This window comes from Culicoides brevitarsis, chromosome 1 (assembly GCF_036172545.1).
Source record: "Culicoides brevitarsis isolate CSIRO-B50_1 chromosome 1, AGI_CSIRO_Cbre_v1, whole genome shotgun sequence".
Lineage (NCBI taxonomy): Eukaryota > Metazoa > Arthropoda > Insecta > Diptera > Ceratopogonidae > Culicoides > Culicoides brevitarsis.
In genome coordinates, this window is record NC_087085.1 from 30,505,747 (window position 1) to 30,530,805 (window position 25,059).

General features: G+C 27.2%; 1 protein-coding gene across 1 annotated transcript in view; it reads left to right on the top strand.

The window, feature by feature from the left end:
• LOC134830615 (A disintegrin and metalloproteinase with thrombospondin motifs 15) overlaps positions 1-25,059 on the top strand; it is a 106,599-nt gene that overhangs the window by 55,885 nt on the left and 25,655 nt on the right. The window contains exons 3-6 of the mRNA XM_063844160.1: positions 11,715-11,951; positions 12,098-12,249; positions 14,132-14,272; positions 24,796-24,967. Coding sequence (XP_063700230.1) covers positions 11,715-11,951; positions 12,098-12,249; positions 14,132-14,272; positions 24,796-24,967 — 702 coding nt within the window. The remainder of the gene's footprint in view (positions 1-11,714; positions 11,952-12,097; positions 12,250-14,131; positions 14,273-24,795; positions 24,968-25,059) is intronic.

A 25,059-nucleotide genomic window follows, 5' to 3' on the forward strand; every position in this document is an offset into this window, starting at 1 on the left:
AAAATATAATTGACTGTCATGTTATCACAAATAATTAATCAAGCACATATTTTTCGTGTTATTTGGAGTCATTTGGATTTGGCTTTTAATTAATAAATAATAAAATTATAAATTCGTGTCCTCCGACTTAGCTGCGTTTAAAAATTTAATAATTTATTAAACATTTAAAAGTAAATTATTTGACACCCTTTTAATTTTATAAGCATGTTATATATTTTTTTTCTGCACAAGAAATAATATTTTATGCATTTGAGGTGCTGAAATGCAAGTGGTGTCATGTTCATTTTATTTATTTGCTGTTTAATTAAATTCATATTAATTTTTTTTCTTACAAATTCAGATGTACGACATGTCAATAAATAACTATTTATTTGTAAACGAATGAGAGGGAACATTTGTGAGCAATTATTTTACAAATTTTGCACGAAATATTTTCACTTTTAGTCTGATGTAATGGGAAAATTTGTTTCAAGTCATTTAATTTATTTTAAATTTTTTAATTATTTTTTTTTTGTTTTAGAATTTTTTTTAAATATAAAAAATTATTAAAAAAAAATTAATTTGTAATTTTTTAAAAATTATTTCTCAAAAATTAAAATTTTGAAAATTATTTTTAAAAATTAAATTAAATTTTATATAATTTTGATGAATGAAATAAAATTTTAAAAATTTATTTTTATTCATTAACAAATTATTTAAAATTTATTTTAGATTTTTTTGTGTATTACTTTATTTATTAAAAATAGTTTTGCCTAATTTTGTATGAATCAAATAATTTTTTGAATTTATTTTAATTTTTATCTTTAAAAAAATGTTATTAGTTTTGCAAAGTTTAGAAATATTTTTTAAAATAATTTATATAAAATTTAATTTAATTAAAAAAAAAATTAAAATTAAATTAAAAATTCTTAAATATTTTTTCTTGACTTTTCTTTTTCTTACCATATTTTTCTAAAATAAATATAATAAATTTTAAATAAATATTTTTAATATAAAATTAATTATTTAATTCATTTGAATAAAAATAAAATTTTAATTTGGTTAAAAAAATAATTATTTAATAACTTGAAAATTTTTTTAAAATTGCAACAACCTATTTTTGCAAAATTTAATATAAAATATTCAGATACAAGCGAAATAAATAGAAATTGAAAGTGAAGTAATTAGCGCAAATAAAAAGAGTAATCAAGTTACACCTCTCTCAAAATAAAATTAAAAACACTTGGCCATGACTTACAACTTTGTCAAATACACAGTCACGACGTTGTTTGTTTCCTCCTGCGCTGCACTCGCTGTCTGTACATTAATGTCAATATCATCAGATATCTTTTTTCATACACCTTGTGTGAGTTAGAGAAGAAATAAAAAAAATAGTTAAATCCATTGTGAACGAAAATTAAAATTAAAAGTATTCATGCCTCGCGCAACAAGTCAAGCGTTGTGTTATTGATTTATTATTGATAACCTGCACAATTAAAGTACGACACAATGAACGATCACACAATTTGTGTGACACTGTGTTGATGAATAAATTTTAAATTGTAAATACTCTAAATGCTCAGGTGTCGAAAGAGATCAATCAGTTGCTTGAAAATCGAATTTGGTCAGAGTCATGAGAAAAATATGTTTTTAATTGTTCAAGTTCAGGTCAGTGCTTGTAGAATTTTTGTTTGTACATGTGGGATTATTGGGGTGAAAATGAACACGATTTGACAATGGAATTAGATAATTATTTTTTTTTTTGCTAAGTGGGAGGTCTTTCAAAGATTTTTAAAAATAATTCTAAAAATTTGAAAATAATTTTTAAAATTTTATAATATTTATTTTTTTGAAAAAATATTTTTGAAAAAAAAATTATGATGAAATATTTAAACTTATTTTTTAAAAATTAAAAATAAAAATTTAAAAAAATTTTTAAAAAAATTAAATTTTATAAAATTTTAAAAATTTAAAGTTAAAATTTCTTAAATTTTTTATTATAAAAAATTATTAAAAAAATTTTAAAAAAATATTATAAAAATTTAAAAAAAATATTTAAAAAAATATTAAAAAAATATTTAAAAAAATATTTTTCTAAAATTATTTTTCCAAAATTGCTGAAATTACAATTTAAATAAATTTTAAAATCTATCCTTATAGAATGTTAAATTTAATCAAAAACCTAAGGGTGTGAAATTAGTTTTCTTAACGATCAACAAATCAGCCCTTCAAATTATCTAAATCCGTTTAACATCACTGTCATCAGTTTGCCACTCAATAAAGATGTTAATTTCGTTTGATTGATAAGCCGCTCGCTCATTAACGATTCTCCATATAAACATAAATGTTTAATTTTCTGATTAGAAAATCTCAAGAATGTTCAATAAATTATTTAATTATTGATATCTCTCACGATCTTCACACCGATACGCATAGATAAATCTGCCGATAATCTCATACGCAATAAATTTACACGAGAAAAAAATACTCAACTCCACAAAATCTGATATTTTTTTATGAAACAACCAAATATTTGATTGGCAAATAAAATACCATTAATTTCTCGAAAAAAAAAATCAAGTTTACGCGTTTATGAGACAACAAACACTATTTTTTGTTTTGTTTTTTGCTTCATACGACCTTAAAGGTCATTTGTCGATGAAGTGACTTGATGTTGTTGTTTCGAATGAAACAAAAAAAAAAATCGGGACAGACCGGTATCATCAACCATTTAAAAAATTATTAAAAAGTAATAAATAAAAAATATGACAATATAACAAAGTGTTGTAACACATTGATTATTATCGCCCTTTTGATTGATTTATGTGACGACAACGTTGAGCTGCTGGCCCTTTTTGAAGCTGACCCGTTTTATTGCTTTTGTGCCACTTTTCAGCTTCAATTTCATTCAACAGTTTTTTTTTTCGTTGATGAAGATTAAAATGAAAAGATGAAGGGTTTATTAATTTAAATAAACACCGCATTCACTATTGACAAGATTAAATTGAAATTAATTTGAATATTTTTATGAACTCCAACACGTCAATCAATGAAATTGTCCCTTCATTCATTTTTTCGTATTTCTTTTTTTTTAAATAAAATAAAAAATGATTTACAATAAAAAAGTGACATGTTTTGATCCAGAGAAGAAAAGAGTTCTGATCACACCCACATTACGCAATCCAAAAAGAGTCATTCATGCGCGGCGTCGTGCGACAATGACATAAGTAACGCAGATCATTCTTCTCCATAAATAATCGTTCAATTAAAAACCCTTTATGTAAATTTAAATTTAACGACTCATAAATATTTTTTTTTGTTGCATGAAAAAAAAATGATTATTTAGGAGTGTGAGTAATTGGAGTATAATAAGTTGAACAAAGATTATAAATAATAAAAATGAAAAAAAAAATTTTCTGTTCTAAAATTGATAAATACGCATTATTATATTATTGTGGTTTGTCTTGTCAAAAGATTATAACAAGATTAAAAAGGCTTTCATTTGTATTAATTCGAAATATGCTTGAGCGCTTTTTAGTTTGAAGTGCTTCAGAGTATATGAGTTTCTCTTTAAGAAACGAATTTCATTCAACATTAATTGTATATTTTTTAATTTACTTTTGATACTGAGTTTCCATTATTTAAAACAATAACTAAAAACCTTAGGTAAGACACAAAGTTTATTCCGCAGTTAGCTTCAAGCATGACCTTTAGAAAGAGATTATACTTCATCCATTTCATTTGAGTTCCATTCCTACGGTCAAACGAATCTTGAAAGCTTTGTATCAATGTCTGTCGCAGTCACCTTAGTTTATGAGGTTTGTCAGAAAATAATCTCGACATTAGAATACGTCTTCTGATTTTTTGTTGTAGCAATTTGAAATTTCTTATTTCTAAAATAAGTAAAACAATTTTTTATCATCTATTTTTTTGTAATTATCTTCAATTAGAATAGAAGATCCTCTGTCGATATCAACTTCCGGTTATATTGAAAAGAGGTTAAAGAAAGTTGTTCATTGTTACAATACTTCTTCCTCAGTTCATTAAGTTATACTCAAGGCTTGTAATAGGCAAATTTTAGACGACCCATCCATACCACAGCTTCCTACGTTTAAAATGTTAAAACAACTAAACAAAACGTTAGTTAAATTTTCTTGGGTCCCTATAATTAAAAGTTACTGAAAGTGCTGAAAATTTATGAATTAAAGACTTTTTACGTTTTGAAAATTTTTAAATAATACATACCTGTTCAACGGACAGACGTTGTTTTTATACACTTTTCTCATCTTTTATAAGAAACGCACCTTTCATGATGTTACCTTTTTATTCAAAGAAGCTCAAAGAAGCTTTTGTCCAGTTTAAATGGATGTGCATCTGTGTGTGGGTGAAATGCACTATAATAATAACAAAATAATGAGTTATAATGGAAAAGGTGTAACAAGGCAAGATAAAGCGCCATTTATTCTTTATTCTGCCTCTGCTTATTTATCAAAGAAGAAAAGAGACTTCTGAAAGTCCATTAATAACCGATTTATTTAAATGAACCGTTTAGAACTCCTTTATATTATAAATAAAAAGAAAACAAACAATTTTTATGGCTTTTTCCCATAAAAAGTAAAGAAGGGATTAAAACCTAAACAAAGACCAGAAATTGTCGCTTATGACCTTCTAAAACCCATTTTAGCGCCATTAAAAGGATATATCTCTCGCTAATCCCATAAAACACTCGTTAACGGTAAACTATCAGTATTTTATGTATTTACTTTACAAAACAGGAATTCCATTTACGGCAATATCATGATCTCGTATTTTAATTTTTCTTGCTCATAATAATTTTACGATTATGATCATTTTATTCAAATTAGATTTTAAATACTCGGCAGAAAAAGAGGCACAGCATTTACACACTTTAAAACATGAATTACTCGACAATGCTCTATGATTATTTAATTAAACTGCAACAAGTGTCGAGGAATTAGTGTTCGACAACTTAATAAAAAAAAATGTGTATGTTTAACCATTTATTATTTTTGCTAATATTTCCCAGTGACACAGTGGAAAAAAAAGTATTATTATTAAAAACTAATAAATTTATGTGCGAGCGAGCGACGTCAGCGACGTTTTAATAATAATAATTTCCGAACGGATTGGCACTTGTCAAATCGCTGCACGAATACCTGTTTTCAATGAATGTCTCGCCCGAGCTGCATGCGGAGTCACGGAAATTTACGAGCCAGAGATATGACACGATAAATTTTTTTCGAAAGATATCCAGGAAATGAAATTGTTTTGACGCGAAAATTGTGTGTTTTTCAATAAATTATCGCGTTAAAAGGGGGTCATCATCACATAAATGGACCTTTAATTAATATTTATTGTTATTAAAATCTCTCCTAAGCAAATATTTCACAAAAGTCCGACACTAACAAGACAATATGGGTCTAACGACTCTTCTTAAGTCTTCCATGTACACATTTTCTATGCATAAATGATTAAATTAAAAATTATTGTTTAAGCTTTGAAGGTAAACACTGCCGAGTGTTGCACTTTATTTGCATTTTATTTATTAATTTACATGAAATTCAATCTATTTATTTTGTGTCTGGCAGTGTATTTATAAATTTTATGTCTCGTCTAGTAATTTACGCACAGCACTGGCGTATCTACGGAAAGAGTTGTTAACATCTTCATCACATCGACATGAAATATGTTTTTTTAATTGTCGACGATTGAATCGTCTCTCTAATTAAATGCATTAGAGTCAGGCGTGAGTGGTGGCCTAATGCTTTATAAATTATTATAAATGCATAAAAGTAAAAATAAAATAAATGTTTGCGCGCCGGCCGGAGAGATTGATCAATTTAAATTAAAAATAAAGCGCATTGATTCAGGTTCATGGACTCTCCTTCTTGTCTTGTCGTCGTCTCGTGCGTTGTTTCGAATAATAATAATTGATGTTTTACATCTTGTTTTAAATATTACTTTACATGTGCTGTTGATGAAGGAAAGTTGAAGGTCTGCGCGAGACAACAACCGACGATGACGGATTAAAATTGAATCGCGAGTAATTGACCTGTCTTATCAGCTTAACGTCGTCGTAAAAAAAAAGTTAAGAAACTTCTGTGCGTTCTTGCAAATCGGAATTAAAAGGGAGCAGCAATGTTTTGACTGCAAAAGTGCAAACATTGAAATCAGATGGTAATCTGAAATATGCAAGAGAAAACACTAAACAAATATTAATTTTTATTTTATTATTTATTAAAACCTTCGACTGTCAATATTCTTCATGAATTATGAATTTAATACTTTTTAATTCTAACTAATGTCTTTATTATGACTTTTAAAAGAAAAAATTAAAAAAGAATACAAACACGATTATCGGGTGTGCGCTTTTGTAATTTTTTTAACGCATTTCGGAAGTTAAATGGATGTCCAAATTGGGTCCTTCCTTGACATTTTTTGTGTTGCATTCATTTCAATTAAGATTAAAAATAACCTTTTAAAAGGTATGATTCAAAAAATTTGTGAAAATGAATTTTCTTTGGTTTTTTTCAAAATTTAATTAAGTTTGTTTTCTTCGGGGAGTTAAAGCAAGATGGTCTCGAACATTTGTTTTACTTTACTTTATAACAACAAAGTTCTGTTAACTTCATTTTAAATATATGGAAGAGACAACAAATCAAATATTTTCAACAATGAAGTTGGCATGCTCACGATATTTCGTCGACTGGAAGTGGATAATGAAGAGGAAGAAAATGCTTTGAAGCTGGAAGAACCGCTTTGCTTGTAATTCCGTATCCTTTTTGTGTTAAGTGCGATGAAGTTGTTGTCTTTTTATTCCGCCTACCGGCACTTTTTTCCAAAAATTGTAAATTGCATGTTGGTTCCCTTTTTTAACATATGAGTAACAGTATCAGTATTAGTTTGTTTTTAGTACATTAAGAAAAAATTACTTCCAGTCAAACGCTTTTTTTGTCGGATTTTCGAACTCTGAGTCCTTTTTGACCAACGTTTTACATAATCAACTTCATAAAAGTTTTGTGTTTTGAATTCTGAATTCTGTAACGAAAAGTTTCCTTCTTATTAGGAATCTTTTCTGTCATAAGTTTTGTCATTTCTATATTTTCATACTCTAGAATTTAAAGAACTTACCTCTAATGAATGTTTTTTTTTCACAAAATGCGCTCAAGTATAAGCTTCATTATCAAAACGAAAAGTTTGATAACTTCTTGTCAATAACCATTTGAATTAATTTCATTCATTCATCGATTGACTGAAAATGACGATGCCAAAAATTTGCATAGACAAACAAGCGCATCATGTCCATTCTGTACACAAAAAAAAAGTTGCAATCTCATTTGTTATGCAAATAAACCGGCAACATTAACACCGGCTTAACACAAATTAGGTCTCATCAAACGGTAACGGTCGGCATCTCTTTCCTCATTTGGCAGATGTTTTGAGACGCAAATCTTGACTTCTAGATCATCACGAATTAATGTCCTCCCATGCAATATCTGCTGCCTTCATCATTATCAATGAATATTTATAGCACGTTCTCAATGGCATAACGATTTGCACCAATACAAATTATTACAATCTTATTTTTTGTAATTAAAATTCAGTTTTGATAAGAAATTGTAAGAAAAAAAAGTAAAGCTTGATTGATACAATATTGATGTTGAATTGTTTATAAACACTTATTTATATGTTAAATATTTGTTTTGAATCAACATATAGTTAAAAGAGTTTATTGTGCTTATTGAAGGGCAATAAATATTTTTTCTCTCGTTTTGTTTGGTATTTGCATATAAAGTGGAGTGTTGATTGATTTGTTAATCGCATGCATCTTGAATCTCGAACGAGTTACAATGTTGATTTGAATTGTATCACTTTTCATGGTCACATGGCTTTTTTCAATATCAGGAAATTCAGTTTTTGGTCTAACATTGTAATGTCGCACTTCATGTAAAGAGAAAGAGATAATGAAAACCGCAAAACCATAAGTCAACGTATGATTTATTATGCTAACTTCGTGTCCAATTACATTAATATTGAAAGGTTCTTTGTTAGCTTACTTACCTCAGTTGAGTTCAGATTTTAATGAGACACGATAAATGGATTGATGGTGTTATGTTGAGAATGTGTGTGGCCTTGAACATTGAAGAAATATGATTGTTTTTGCACGCAATGCTAATTGTGAATGCACTGCCAATAAGTTGTCTTGCTTTCTTGTCATTATTTTTTTTTCTATGCTGACCTTCTGTGAAGAGACGTCACTCACTGTTTGAAAATCAATTGAAATAGTTTAAAAAAATAAAATGAATTAATTAATACACTTCAACGTCACTTTTGTCTATTAATAAAAATTATAATCGAATAAAAATATTTATAACTGCCAAATAAATTGGTACCTCGATACAGAACAAAAAACATCCTCTGATCGCATTCCCATGTCTTGTCAACTGTCTCGTCTCAACTATTCAATCAAGATGTTTCTGCACTGCACTTTTTTCTTTTAGATTTGGCTCAAATTAAAATATAACAATAGAAAAAATTAAATCATAAACGATGAAGAAGAATAAAAGATCATTGACTTCCCATTGTCGTTTCTCTTTAAATTAATTTATAGACCGTGATGATCGTCCATGGCGTTGATTCTATGACGAGCAAATAATAAATTGTCATTAAAACTCGTTGGTGTATTTTTTTTGTTTGTTTCGTGTGTAAACATGAATTAATGATGTTCACTTATTTATTTATTATAAATGGAGGGATTATTTTTTGTTTCGCTCAAAATCCTTTAATTCTTTTTTTTTTTTAACAGAAATTTCAAGGTGGTTTCTTCAATTAATCATCATTCGTTCAACTGTTTTTTGTTTAATGAAATATTATTTTGCACTTTCTGCGGATCGCGGAAATATATTCTCTGAGAGTTAAATGCAATTGACTTGCAAGGCGGTAACAAAACGAGCACGAACCAGACGAGCGGATGAAAACAAAACAAAAAATCAACGAAATAAGTGTGAAGTGGAAAATAAATTATTATTTTTTATTTATAAGTAAACAAAAGCTGATGGCAGTACCTACCTTGCGTGCAAATATCATCAGATTATTGTCATCGTAAATGTCGTTACAATATACTTGTAAGCTAGGGACAATTTTTTTTCATCTTGCAATTCGCTGTTCGTACATTTCTCGTTTATTACCTGCATCGCTTTTTATTTGTATTTTCGCACTTTAGTTGTGATGTTTTAATACAAGATTAGAGAGGGTCAATTTTGTTATTTTTGTTTAATCTCTAATTTAAATTCATTTGGTTTAATTTAAAGTATTCATAGAATAAATATTTTAAAAACATTTTATGATTTGAACAAAAAAATGTTTTCTAGTTTTTCTAAGCTTATTTTTTTTTAAAGAACGATTTTTTTAAAGAAGCAATTTTTCATCGTTAAGCTTTAATGTTATTTTCAGCAAATTTAAATTTCAGGAATTAGAATTTTGTTTATTTTCAACTCACATGTGTTAGAAAAAAATCATATATGTAGGATTATTGGAACGATTGTCTTTTTAGAAAATGCATGTGGTTCTGTATAAACCATTCTGTATTATTAACAATTCTAATTCTGGTCATTGCTTTTCATTTTGGAGAAGCCGTTTCCTTTTTACAGATTTCCTTTTTACTTTCGTATGATTTCATGATATAATACAATTCTTATGGTTAAGAATCGACTGAGCAATCCTTCGGTTTTCGGAAATTGACCATTCTTCGAATCATGAGTTCGTATTAAACTTCCTCCATCTCGAGTAAGTCTGTGACAATCATCTCATAAAAAAAAAAACATCTTAACTAGACTCATTATCTGCTGCACATCAACTTGATTTAAAACTTCCTTACCTTACCTTAAAAATTAAAGAAAAATTAAAAAGGAAAAATAAGGAAAAATTACCTTACTTGTTATCTTCGTTAGAATGCTGCAGATTAGATTTTAAGATAAATCTAATAAAAAAAAAAAAATTAAATTTAAAAAACTTACAAATTATTTACGTACCGAAGCATTTTGACCCTTCCTACCAATAAATTTATTGAAAAAAAAAGTTTCATGTTTAACGAACTGTTATACTGAAACAAAATGACAATTTATAAATGAATTGTGATCAAAATAGATAATAATAATGTGTTATGGACTTCCACGTTAACATTTAACACAAAAACTTATAAAAACGTGCACATTATTGCGCTTTACTTTTTGTAATTCTATATGATAAAATATACAATTTGCTTTACAAAAGCAACTTCACTGAACAAAGTACAATAAAAATATCAAAGAAATTGAAACAAAAAAAGAAAAAGACATGAACGACATGAACAATTCCCGATTGATCTACGAATCGGTAATAATAATTTAAAGTTAATGAGTCATTAACACGAGATTTTATTGTCAATTACGGATTTTTTTTTTCATTTTTATGTATGTTAGCAAGTAAAAAAAGTGATAATAGAAATCACAAAGTTTTATTTACTCCTCGTGTCGCCTTTCTTTATCTGCACGGTAGCAATGTTAACATTAGCGCAGGTCAATAGGAGTCATTGTCACACTGCCTGACCTTTTCCTATCAATGGTTCAGAAAAAGGCATGTTATAAGTGAAGCGTCATTCGACACACATCATTTACTCGCTTAACAATGTTTTTTTTATAACTTTGTGTTTGCGAAGTAAATAAGGCTCGAAACGAATGCAAATTACTATTTACACAAGCCATAAAAAGAGAGATGATAAAGATCTCGGTTACTGCGGTGAATGGAGTTGAGGTGTGTATATGATTTGCGGAAAAAAAAGTAAACATCGAACTATGAATGAAATATTTGATCGATCAGCGATATGCTTCAGTGGAACCGTTTGAAAATTGGGAGGAAGACAAAAAATTTGTTTCCTTAGGGCAAATTTGTTTTTAATGATGATCAATATTTGCACGAAAGAAGCAAGTCAGAGAAAAAATGTTATAATTGCATGTGTTAAATTACACGGGGGCATTCGTATGATAATTATATGGTAAATGGAAAAAAATTGTTATTAATGTTTAACAATCGAACATTGATCAGATCATCAATAATCTGAGCACCTTTTAATTATATATTAACATATATCGTGATAAATTGTGTTTATTGCCGTTTTTAATGAGAGATCGTTAAAGTAAAAGTTTATTTTTCCTGAAGGTTCTTGAAAAAATTTCAATCATTGCTAAGTAAATATTTCTAGATGAGCTCACATCAAGTCTACAAAGTAGTGAAATACTTTGTTTATACAATTGCTTATTGTTATGCAATTATTCGGTCAATTCGTTAATGAGGCATTCAATATGCACAACGTTTACCAATCTATCATCTACCCAGTAAGTGCATCTGATGCAATAATCACTTCACAAGTCCTAATCGATCATCGTTCATCGGCGCAATAACGCACGTTGACCCCGCCAACGAAAAAATACTCAACTAATTGCCAAGTGTAACTGATAATCTGCACAAAAATTGATGATTTATCGTCGATCGTCGCGAACTCACACACACACACGTCGTCATTACTGTGGTAATCATTCTACCCAATTAACTTAATGATTTATACACATTTTTGTTTATATCATAAATTTTCGTCACGTTTCGTTCTTTGTACGAACAAAACTTTAATTTCTTCAAGAGATTTTTGGCTAATGCATTTTTTTTTTCGTTTTTTACAGATACTCATCGAAATGCATTAAACAATGTGAGAAAGACGCCGCCGTCGCCGTCAATATCGTCATCCGATGCCACAAACAATAGAAAATTCAGTCTTGATGATGATTTATTAGTGCAGGATCCAAATGGATTAAACAACGTCGAATACATCAAGTTGAAAAAGGTTCTGTTGCAACCGCACGACACCGATGTCGTACAGTACGAACCAACAAACATAGATTCGAGTGAACTAGAGACAGGTATGTGATTAATATTGTCGTCTCGTATATATAACCCAAATCAACAGAAATTTTTTCGGAGATTAAATATTTTTGGAAATTAAATAATTACCAAGTCATCAATCAAAGAAAAAAAAAATAAATTTTTGTCTCATTTTTTGTTATAGATAACTCGAAACGAGACGACGTTACAGGCCATTTTAGACATAAGACAACAGAAATTTGGGATCCACATCCTCAGTACGAGCTTGAGGCATTTGGAAACAAATTACATCTTAATCTGTATCACGATGACAAACATGTTCGTCCGGATTTGACGGTAAGAAATTTTTCATAAATTATTAATTTTAATGCGTTATGTCAAACGAAAAATCGTTTTGGTTTTAATGTTTTGTCTGTCTGTGTTAGAAGGAATTTCTATAAGTCAAAGAAAGGCTAATACGTAAGATAATTATTTTCTTTTCAATAAGTCAATGAAAATAAAAATTAAGAAAAAACTTATCATAACCTTTCTACGGAAAAGACAAAAATTATAACTTATGAGTAAAAATGAATAAAATTCAATTAAATCAGCAAAAGAAGATTTTAAAGGGATGAAAATATCTATGCAGAAGCATTTGTACTGTTCCTCAAACAAAAAAGGATTTTATAAACCTATTTTTTTACATTTAAGCTATTTCTGCCATGAATTGTTCAAGAGCAAATGACACATTGGCAGTAGTTAATGTTAGAAGATGGATGAACTACAAAAAAAATAATATTTTCAGATATTCAAACCTGCTAGATTGTGAAGGACTTGCTTTAAGTTGTCATGACGAGAATTTTTTTTTGCACACCTGCATAATAAAAACGAGACCTTTTCAGAACTTATTTATTTCTAATGGTGGTCCAGCCAGTGATATTTAACGTCTTTACGGATGTTGATGACACCATGACACGAAATTCCTAAATGGTGCAATTCGAAGTGTTTTAATAATAAATTTCGTGATCAATAATAAAAATCAAATAACACAAAAATAAGTTGAAGTCGTGTCCTTTAACAATGGTCACAGAACAAGAGAGTAGTATTAGTTACTTTTCGGCTCGCCTGAATGCGTCACCTTAGAAATCAAAACTGAAGTGACACTGCTGAAACAATGAGCCATGGCAGAAACTAAGTTAGAAAAGAAACTAAAGTTAAAAAAGAAACTAGAAGTAAAAAAAAGGAAACAAAATGTGTAATCAATTCGTGATTGAATTAAAAAATCAATAGGTTATGGGCTCAGTAATATGTTTTCATTAAAATGCGCTCAAATGAAATGCGTTTTTTTGCCGAAAGGCTTTTCATTCAATTTTTTTGTAAAGAATTTCCGCTGTAGTCAAAATAGGATCATGGGAAAAGTTATTTACGTCTGTTGACGCCCTCGCAGTATTCTTACGTTTTTTCGCACAAAATTTATTTAAATGACATTTTTCGTAATTTAAGTGTGTCATACGGCTTTAATTGTTATTTTTTGCGAAAATTTAGTGTCCGTGAAATGTGAAAGAATGCAAACTAAAAAGATAGATGGATCAATTCATTTTTCAGCAGTCACTCAACAAAACAGACAGTTAGAACATCCCACTGAATCAAATAAGAAGAAAATGATCTTTTCAAGGCCAGCGATGCGTGTTTCATGATCACTTAATCATGCCATCAGGAAAGCCTTTCAATACATCTCATTCATATTTTCTTCATTGCAAAACAACATGCAACATTGTCTAGCGACGCATGATTGCACATTGGCAACAATCCAGCATTTTTACGTCGTCACATCGGTGATTATCACGAAAAAAAAAAACGAAACACTCGAAATAATATTGTAATCCTCTTTATTTTCATGTTTGATAGCAATTAGTGCCGTGCGAGTCTACTTGAAGTGTGTTATTGCGCGCGATATTAAATTTTATATATTAAAGAGCATTAACAAGCAATTACAACATGCGATGTTCAAGTGAGAGACAGAGAGAGAAAAATGGAAAATAATGCACATCACTTGAGACGCACTTCAATGCACACGATAAACAATCAGCATGAAAAAAAAATAGTTACTGGATAATGATATTTTATCGCGCCTTTTAATTCTTTCTATCTTTCTGATTTGATTGCGAATCAGTTTATTTATTTTCTTCATTAATCAAAATCAAGGTCAACTTATTTATTGACTTTTTTATTCTTTCAGGTTACCCACGTGTGGGAAAACCAGACGCTGCGACGAAAGCAAGATCATCAAGATCACGATCAGCTAAGGAATTGCTTCTACAAGGGTCATGTTGCAGGTGATGACAACTCAGCTGTCGCTGTTTCATTGTGTGGCGGAATGGTAAGTACCCATTTTTTTCTAAATTAATAATATTTTCCGCAAAATGTTCTGTAGTAGTAAATATGAACAGTGGCATGGTCAGGCATGCGAATAATTATTTATAAACATTTATTTTAACCAGATGCTACGTTTTTCAATCAAATTATGTTTGCGGGCAGACATTAAAGAGGTTGCATCTGTAACAAATTTGCTCTACTACTACGTAGATTTTTTTCTGTAGTTTATGAAGAACTAGGTCTATTTAGACTTCCGTATTGTGTTTGGACTGCAGAGTGAAAGAAAAGAATGTTAACCTAGTTTCCGATATTTTATGATGTTAATTTTTCATATTTGTTTATTTTGTAGAAAAAATTTGCAAAATTTAAGAAAATTTTTGTATATAAAAATCAAGGCTGAATCTTAGATTTTTACATTCACATGGAAACTTACGTGAACTTAATAAGGCCGCTCCAAAATTTTTTCTATGTTTTTGTCCCATGCCCCATTTCAAAAGCCGAAAATCCCATGGGGCAAAATAAAAAAAAAAATTAAAAATGTCATCAAAATTGACCATTTTTTGGCTTTTCCATATTTTTTCAAAGAACTTTCAAAATTTTTTAAAAATATTTTCTTTTTTTGAATTGAATTGAATATTTTAATAAAATATCTTAAATTATTTTTCAAGAATTTTTGGACAGTTTTTTTAGAATAAAAAAATTTGTAAATTAAGTCAATTAATTTGACTTAAGTCAAACTTTTATTCAAGCTTAAGTCATAAGTCAAATGGTTTTGATTTAAAAAGTTTTACAGCCCTGATCAAAAATTAACGTCGAAAGCAAAAATGAATATTCTTTTACGATTTTTTAAAAAATTTAAAAAAATTTATTACTTCTTATAATTTTTTTTTAAATTTTTTATAATAATTTAAAAAAAATTATTACTTTAACACGTTTTAAAAACTTGCAATTTTAATTATTTTTTATTTATTTTTTTTTTTGAAGAAAAAAATTTTTTTTTCATATTGTAAAATATTTTCAAATTTAATTCTCAAAATAAAATCCTTAATATAATTTTTTTCATAATTTCTTTAAAAAAAATCTTTTAGGATTGTTTTAAGCACATAGAGGCTTTAAAGTGACCTAAAAATATTTTTTTAATCCTTGCAAAAATTATTTGTTAATTTTTTTTCCATAAAAAATAATTACCTTAACAGACCAACTTAACTTTTTTTGGAGCAGCATTTATAACACTAATTACAAACTTTGTTGCAAAAACCAAATAAAACCTCCGCAAAAAAATGCAATTAATATGATTGTAAACATTTGTCATTTCATCATCACTTCATTCACTCACATACCACATAACATGAACTCGCTTGGAGTAATATTTAATCAAGCAATTCCCACCAAACATCTCAACAAAAAAAAACGATGAAGTGTTAATTGATAATTTTATCCATATATACGCGAAAAAACGACGACGACACACCATCGTTGGTGAAGAGTTCAGAAACCTTCCTTTTTTGCACTCACACACTCTTTTTTCGATTATATACGATGTTCATTTACGAAAACATGTTATACGACTGCAATAAATCTTTTGTACAATTTTTTCATTTTTAATTTATAGTTTTTAATAATAATCATCATCAACTATTTTTTGCGTATTATTAACATACTTTCATACATGCACCTTGTTCTTGTTGCGATTGTACACACTCATGTTTAACATCAAGATAATATTTTAATGTCCAGACCATTGGACGCTTCTATTTCTTTCTTCGGTACTATTATTGTTGCTAGTTCTGTGCGAAAAAAAAAAGTTTTTTATGTAATAATTCTGAAATGGGAATACAGAAAAAGACCGCGATATCGATTAAAAAGTGTTGTGTAGAAAGATATATATTTTTAAACATATATACAACTTGTAATATATTAATAAACAGATACACTCACTTTTTTCTGTAGATTTCTCTAAAATTTATTAACTATTTTATATGTTGAAGCATAATATTGCTGCACGGAAAAGAGTATTTAAAAAAAGCAGAAATGTACTCTTCTTCTTCTGCTGTAAAGTAAATAAACGAATATTATGGCAAACTGTCGATTGTATATCGCTTGGTTTGGATTGTTGGTACTTTATTAAGTTTTAGAAAAATCTTTGATCTTTTTCTTGATTAAGTAACGCCGGTGTTTAGAAAAAAAAAACGATTTTGTCTTATGTAAGATCATCAAGGGAGAGGCAAGAGAACGGTTAATGAACCGTAATTTATGATAAAATTTCAAAGTAGAAAATTTTTTTTAAATTTTAGTACCTAAAGGAATTAAATTTACTATGTTTGGAATGAAAAGTTTTTATTTTTTTTTCTAAAATTTAAAAATTGAATAAATAAAAATTAAAACAATTAACGGTCAATAATTTCACATTAATCATTAAGTATAAAAACTTTTTCATTTCTAAAATTAATTAATTAAAAAAAATTATTTTATTTAATTATTTTTATTTAAAAACAGTTTTAATTTTGAAACCAAAAAAAATTACTCCAATAATGAATTTAATGTCGTCAAATAAGAAAAAATCTACTATTAATTTATTTCTATATATAAGATGTTATGATTAGTTTTGATTACTAACTCCCTTTAATTAATGTCATTTATTGTATAAATTTAAGTCCTGGTTAATAGAAATTTGTATAACCTCAAAGTTTATTAAAGTGACTAAAAAATTTAAAAAAAATAAAAAAATTTAAAAAAAATGTTTGAAAAAAAAATCATTTTAAGTTCTCCAAAATTAGCAAAAAATTTTTTTAATTTTTTTTCAATTTTTAAAAAATTTTATGGTTTTTCTTATTTAATCGGTCAAATCTTATTTATTTTTAAATTTTGTCTTTTAATTAAAATTTTACTTTTAAAAAATATTTTGTTTTGAAATACATTAAGTTACAAAATAATAAAAAAAAATAAAAAAATTAATCATTTAGATATGTTTCTTTAATTCAATTTTTAATGAAATTAAATTAAAAATTTTGTTTTTAAATTAAAAAATATTTTGTTTTGAAATACATTAAATTACAAAATAATAAAAAAAAAATAATTAATAAAAATAATGAAATTAAATTAAAATTTATAAATTAACACATTCGTTTTAAATTTCTAAAAAAAAATTTTGTAAATTTTTCTGCAGCTTAGCAATTTAAAATAATTTAATTCGATTAATTAATTTAAATTTATAAAATAAAAATTAATTAAAATTAAAATAAATTAATAAAATTCATTAAAACTTATGATATTGATATTTCATAAAGCAATCCAAATATTTCATTTCATATTTCGCAAAATTTCTTTCACAGCATATAAATCTCTCGACCATCCCTTGCCAAACCTCAATGATAAAGATAATTAACACAACATTCTTCTCTACCTATAACACAAACATCAGCTAGATCAACTTTTTCCTATTAATTTGTAAATTCTCTTTTCGACCACGATGTTGCCATGCCAGAAACAAAAAACGAATTACCTGTCCATTTGTTATTTTTCTTACCTTATTGTAAAACACAAGTTTCGCACACACACACGAAAACATTCCTTTCTAACATATTTTCTGTTTTATTTCAAAAAACTACAAGCGAAAAAAAACTTACAAAGCTGATAATGAACCTGATATTGAATAATATTCTACTGTTATTTAAACATATTTTTTATCGTGTGGCGTGTATCTTGTCGATGAAAGAGGTTAGATCCATAAAAAAAATTCAAAATAAAAGTTTAGAGGTCAGAGGTAACGACCAGTTTTTTGTTTTAAATATTTTGAAATTTGCTAATCGTAAACACAAAGTTTAGAAAAAAAAATTGTTTAAGGTTAGACGCGTGATATTTTATCCACACACTTGGTGTCTGGTCATTAGTGCGATTTTTCGCTGGCACGCGGCGAAATAAAATGAGGTGTGAATTGAAATATTAATTGTCGAAGAAAGTCGGAAGATGTGTCTTTAATTGCTTAATAAAATGTAATTAAGTGAGATAAAAAATTTTGAAATTTTCATTTGCTATTATATTGATAAAATATTGCACCCTTCCGGTAATTTCGAATATGAAAAATAATAAACGAACTTTTACTTTGTATTACATTGGAATAAATCTGGTTTTAACGAAATTGGAGGAAAATGATGATTAACACAGTTTTTCATTGTTTTCACTCAGTCATAAAAATTTTTTGCATTTAAATTCATTTCAAATTCAGTTTACCTAGTTTTTGTCTAATTTTTATGTTTTGTTTAGATTCCGTTCAGATCTTTTAGCTAAACAGACAAATCGACAGACATAAGCCGATAAATTTACGTTCGATTCAAATATAAACAAGAGAGGTGTGTACTCCATCAGCACTGTTTAATGTTCTCTAACGATAGAGTCAATTAAGATTTTTCATCACCCGTTGTTCTAACATATTTTTTTTCGCGATCTAGTAAGAAGTACCTTTACGCATAAACAAAATATCCGAAGTTTATTGTCTTGTGAATGATGTTCTAAAGTAATTTACCCGGCATCTCTATGTTTAATGTCTTCCTCGTATGAGTATTTTTAAAAGTTCAAAGTCAATTTATACACGAAATGGGTGTTGTAATGTCAACATACCTTACGTAGTAGTTCAAATGATGTTTGAGAGAGAGAGAGATAATGAAGAAGCGATAATTAAGACAGCAGTACAATCTCCGTACTTTAATTAGTTTTTAACGTTTACAGCATGTGATTCTTCGCTGATGAGATTTCCTCAAGCAACACGCCGTGATTGTAAAAGCATTTTAATTGACCACGTCAAAACAATTTCTTCAACTATTTGTGGTAAGCGTTGGATAGTTGCACTCGAGTCCGCAAGCAAATTGAAATGTTTGAGATTTCTACGGTTTTTTTGTTCATCCAAATTGGATGTCACTCTTAATAAAGTTGTTTGTATATTTGTTTTCCTCGTTGCGAGGAGGTTAAGTGACGCGATAAATGTAGTCGGAAGTCGAGCGATGCAACTTTGTAGTCACAATTAAATAATTAAATATTCACAAGAGCAAATTTTTTTCATATATGAAGATGTGACTCAATAAAGAGGCGAAATATATCAATTTATTCTAACGATGACTTGATTAATGGTTTGTAACGAATTGCCATTACATTTCCATATTTTATGCTAAAGTAAATTTTGTACAGTAGCAGATTTTTTTTAAAGAAAAATAAAACAAAACAACGATCAATATAAATAATAAAAATAATAGTTTTAGACACATTATTAAGATTGTATTGTTCTTTACGCAGCACACCCTCTTTCGAAGTACTATTGAATCAATTTTATCTTTCTTTCTGTTTGTAATGCGTTTCGTAATTTAAAATGTGCTCCATATGTTTACTCGGACAGACAATTCTTGTTTTTGTATTTTGTTTAATATATCAAAAGTCTTGCATTTTCCAAGTTTCATTTTCATTTAGCTAAAAAAAAAATACTTCTAAAAAAATAAAAGCCTTCTCATTTGCAATTAGTTCTAACAAGGTCCAGTTTCGTGATTGTAAATTTTTAATTTTTTTGAGATCCGTTAAAATTGACCTGGTAACTGTTTGAGTCAAATTGTCGAGGTTTGATTATAAAAGCAGTAAACAAACATTATGATGGTTGTACTTTTGATCAATATTTTATCAATGTGTGGTATGATTTCAATGTTCCTTCCGGTGTCAAATTATGTCATGTTGGATTTTCGCATTTTCATAAGTCGTGGAAAAATACTAGGTTTCCTTTGCTTGTAATATTTCTTATAACGTTCGTTTGATGATTGTGATCCCTTACTTTTCTTCCTTTTAAAATGTGAAAGTTTGTTTGCTGAATGACAGAAGGTGTTTCTATGCTATGTTCTCATCTGGCATCTTTTTTAAATTGATATTCTTAAGGCCATTTCTACTAAAAGGGAAACCGAAATTATTACAAAGCTTACTGATTGAATGTTCGTTGCTGATTCTTTTCAGTGCCGACCTTTTTATATGATTCATCCGACATTCAATGCAACACAATATTTACAATCAGATCTTAGATCTCTGCATTGAAAGATATTTTCATGATCTTGATGATAAGAATCAACTTTAAGAAACCATACTTTTTGAAGTTTTAAAATACTCTGAAATAAATTGAGAACAAATTAGGAACAAATCTGATTAAATCTGAAAATAACTAAAACAAAAATTTTCTTACCTAAAAAATGCGCTCTTACCTATCTCAAACTTACCATCGACGAGTTTCATTTTTTTTCCTTCAATCATAAATTACAAAATTTATTTAATATTGGCACGATGTAACTTTTGTAGTATTCCATATTCTCGATAACTAGATAGAACAACGAAGAAATAAACGATCATTGAATTTATGATCAGAATGACAAATTGAGGGTCTTCTGCAATAGCAATCACACATTTTTCCGAGAAAGCGTGCCCCAAAGCAAAACAATTGTAATTTTTTTTAATAAACATGATTGCACAAGAACTATAAAAATTCAATAAAATCTATTCTTTGAATGTTAAAGTTTACACGAAAAAAAAGTTGGTAATAAAAAAAACTCGTTATTATTTTTTTATATCATAAAAAATCATTAAATATTCATGAATTTGACCCACTAGCCTTGTTCTATCCGCTATCCAGATTATCAAAACACACAATTTGTGTACTTTTTCCCTCACTCGCGTATTACGTAATGCGATTTATTTTATTATCATTAACGCCCCGAGCGGTACGAGATGAAAAATAAAAATGTATAAAAATAAAAAAAAAATCATTAAAGTGCGACTACATACATTAATTATCGTAACCAGTTAATCAATCATTCAATTTATATCGACAACACGTTTTACATATTATTATCATAAAGTGATATTTTTGTAGACAAACAGCGACGATGTCGACGACTGCTTGTCTCGAGTTCTCTTATCTATGCGTGTTATGCGATGTAATTTGGGCTTAATGTCTTTAAAAGTTGTCAAATGCATTGATTTAAGACTTTTTACACGATTTCCTTATCTCCTCGTTTAAATGCTTTTCCAATATATATTCAACTTTCGTTTTAATTTTCGATCATCAATGGCGCGCCGTTTCTCCCAGCGTGACACGACATTAAAAGTTTTTAAAAAAAAAAAATTAGCATGACCTTCAGCATCGCAGATTCGTTTGTTCTAAAATTTAATGGTGAACACATGAAACGCACATAAACCACTGATGGATCAGTTTAAGAGCCATATGTGATTAGCTTTTGATGTTGTTGCCATCGTCATCACCATATAATTAAACGCGAACCATAAATCGACACATTTAAAAATTAATACAAATCGAGACGTCTCGCAAGAGCATTCACCAGACATCCATCTATAGAAGAATAGTAATAAAAGTGACCTGGAAACAGAAAAAAACTGTGTTAGTGTATTGAAAAAAAAAATCAGGAAAACGAAGGTTTCAAGGATTTTCCCTCAGAGCATATCATTCAATTTTATTGCTCTTCATGTTCGAAATGTTCATAAATGCTGTAGGTGTCATTACAATTAAATTTATCGCAAATTACACGTCTTTATGCTGTGAGAAATTCACGATACTCACGCAAGGATTGAAGTTAAAATTAAAGAATTTTAAATTTTCGGAATTTTTCTGAAATTAGAAAAATTTAATTTAAATGATTAATAAAGTTTATTTAAGATTTTTTTTTTAAAGTCAAATAATTATTTTTTTAAGAAAAAAAATTAATAAAAAAATTCGAGTAAATGTTTTATATTAAAATAATTTCTTAAGAATTTAAAATAATAATTTTCTTAATAAAAAATGTTTAAGTTTTTTCGATTTTTCTTTAAAATCTTAAATTAAAGTTTAATTAAAATTTAATTTAATTAAAAATATTATTTTTTAATATTTTTTTGAATCTGTAATTCTGACAGAAATTGATAAATTTTTTAAAAATTTGACAAAATTATAAGTTTTAAAAATTTTCCATATTTTTTTAATTAATTAATTAAATTAAAAATTATTGAAATCTAAAAAAAATAAAATTTTCACTGAAGTTAAATTAAAATAATTGAATCAATAAATTAAGTTAAAAAAAATAAAAAATCGAGTAAATGTTTTAAATTTTAATTTTTTTTTTCGATTTTTCTTTAAAATATTAAATTAAAATTTAATTTAATTAAAAATATTTTTCTGAAATTTTAATTTTTACAGAAATTGATAAATTTAAAAAAAATGACAAAATTTTAAGTTTTAAGTATTTTCTTTATTTTTTATAATTAATAAATTAAATTAACCTCGATTTAATCTTAAAAAATAAAAAAAAATTGAAATCTAAAAAAAATATAATTTTCACTGAAATTAAATTAAAATTATTAAATCAATAAATTAAATTGAAAAAAATTAAAAATAAAAATTTAAAAATATTTATACTTAAAAAAAATAAAGAAAATTAAAAAAAAATAAATTTAAAAAAATCATTATCGCAAATTTTTTTTCGTCTAAAAAACTTAAATTTTTCACATAAAATGTTCTTCAAATTACATGTCTTTAAGATAAAAATCAACACATCACTCGCATCACATCAAGATTAATTGTTCAACAAGTAAAAAATCATAATTACAGAAAATTAGTCTCAAACTGGTTAAATAAACCAACATAATAACAATTGTCCAGTAATGTTCGTCGAAGGAGTTAATTGAGTGACAGACCCCCGAGGGGACAGTTTCTTGATTGTGGTGCGCAAGATAATCGAAAGGTGCGTCAGTTGTAGGCGTTCTCCAGTCATTTGTTCATCAATTAACACACACCACGAATTAAAATCTCCCACAAAGTCTCCGAAAAAAAGCTATTGCATAAAAACTTTTTTCTTTATCTTTCGGAATGACGCAAGAAAACATTTTCATTAAATGACACGCAACTTTGTAATCTTTGTTGAAAAAAATATTTTTTGACATGAAAGAATGCACACGCACTGCACTTTTACTAAATTAAGACATAATATCGAGAAAACCGCGTGGATGCAATTTTAGATAAAAAAAAATGTTACGTTTTAATTTAATTCACGAAAGCTTCGTAGGTGTAAATAGAAACCCTGAACATAATAAAAAAAAACTTGTGAATGAAAAGCCACGTTTAACAAAGTAGTTTCATGAATGATTTGCGCTTTAAGTCAATTTGAATATTTAAGCGTTCATTGAATTTTTGTTAGAATATTTTGTTGCTTGTTTGTTAGACAACGCTTAAATATGCAGACATTGCTGTCATTATCGATGTTTAACAGTTAAATATCGACATTTGTTGTAGAATTTGTAGAAGTTGAACGTTTTTTGATGAATGGATCGATGTTGTTGTGCATAAATTATTTTTTTAACTTTTTGACTTTCGTTTAAATTTCGACTTTTGATCCAAAGTTCAAAGTAAAATTTTTAAATTTAAAAAAAACTTAATTTTAATTAAAATTATATTTTTAAATTAAAATTAAAAAAATTTTTTAAATTAAAGTTTTTATAAACCAAAAAAAAAAATTTTTTTTTTGTGAAAATATTTTAAATTTTTTTTTTTTTTTAATATTTTTTTAAAATTTTTTAAATTATTTTTAAAAATTAAAACTGATTTTAAAAATTATTTTTTTATTATTTTAAAATTATTTATTTAAAATTTTAAATTATTTTTAAATAAAAATATTTAAATAAATTAATTAAAATTATTTCAAAAATTTAATTTTTATTTATTTTTTAAATGTTAGATTAAATTATTTTTTTTATAATATTAATATTTATAATATTTAAATTTTATAAATTTCTTATAATTTTTTTTCAAAAATTTCAAAAAAATTAAGATTTAATTTTTCCATAACTCGCAAAATATTTTTGTTTTCTAAACATGAATTTTAAGCAATCCAAAAATAATTTTTATCACATTTTAAATCAATTAAAAAATTACTTTTTTGCTCTAAAATAAACTCACCTGTCAATAGTGCGCGCCTCCACTAATTATTTTTCATGTTTTTCTACTTAAAATATGTTTTTTTTCGATACTCACTTGAACAAAGACCTTGACATAGACTCCGTTCGACCATTTCAATCAACTCTCGCAATAAATCATAACTTATGATCTAATGACAGATTCCGTTCTCGCAGCAGCAGCAATGTAACATAAATTGGAGAAAAGTGATTGATTGTAACTTGACTGAATGAAAAAAAGAGACATGCGATGATTGTGGCTTGACTTGACCCTGTTAACCTCATCTTTCATCACAACAATTGAATTACATAAAGTTTTTTTTTTGGCAAAGAGGTTTTTAGCACAAGATAGTTGGCCGACATTGAAATCGTTTATTTACACGAAAAATTGTTCTGGATTTCATTTTCTCACTCAGTTCGGTGGTTTTTGAATGTTTTATTTATTTGAATGGAAAAGCATTAGATTTTTATTAAATTTTCTTGGAACTATTTAAAAGTCATTACCCTAAAATTTTGTTACAATTACAAGTTTTTCTCATTTTTTTTTTAATTTTTCTTTTTTTTCAGAAAGGAACCATTAAATCATCACATGGAGTCTTCACTATTCGTCCGCTTGAAGAATATACCAATAAAAAGGTCAATATTTTGCATGCGATTCATCGTCTTCCTTCTAGAAGTAAGTCAAATAGTGCCATAGATGGTGAAGAAACTTTGCCGTGCGATCTTGAAGCAATTTTAGGTGAGTTTTTTTTAAATGTTTTTTTTTTTAATTTAAATTATGTTTTAAAATTAAAAGCCACTCAGTAATTAAAATTTTAAATTTCATGGAGT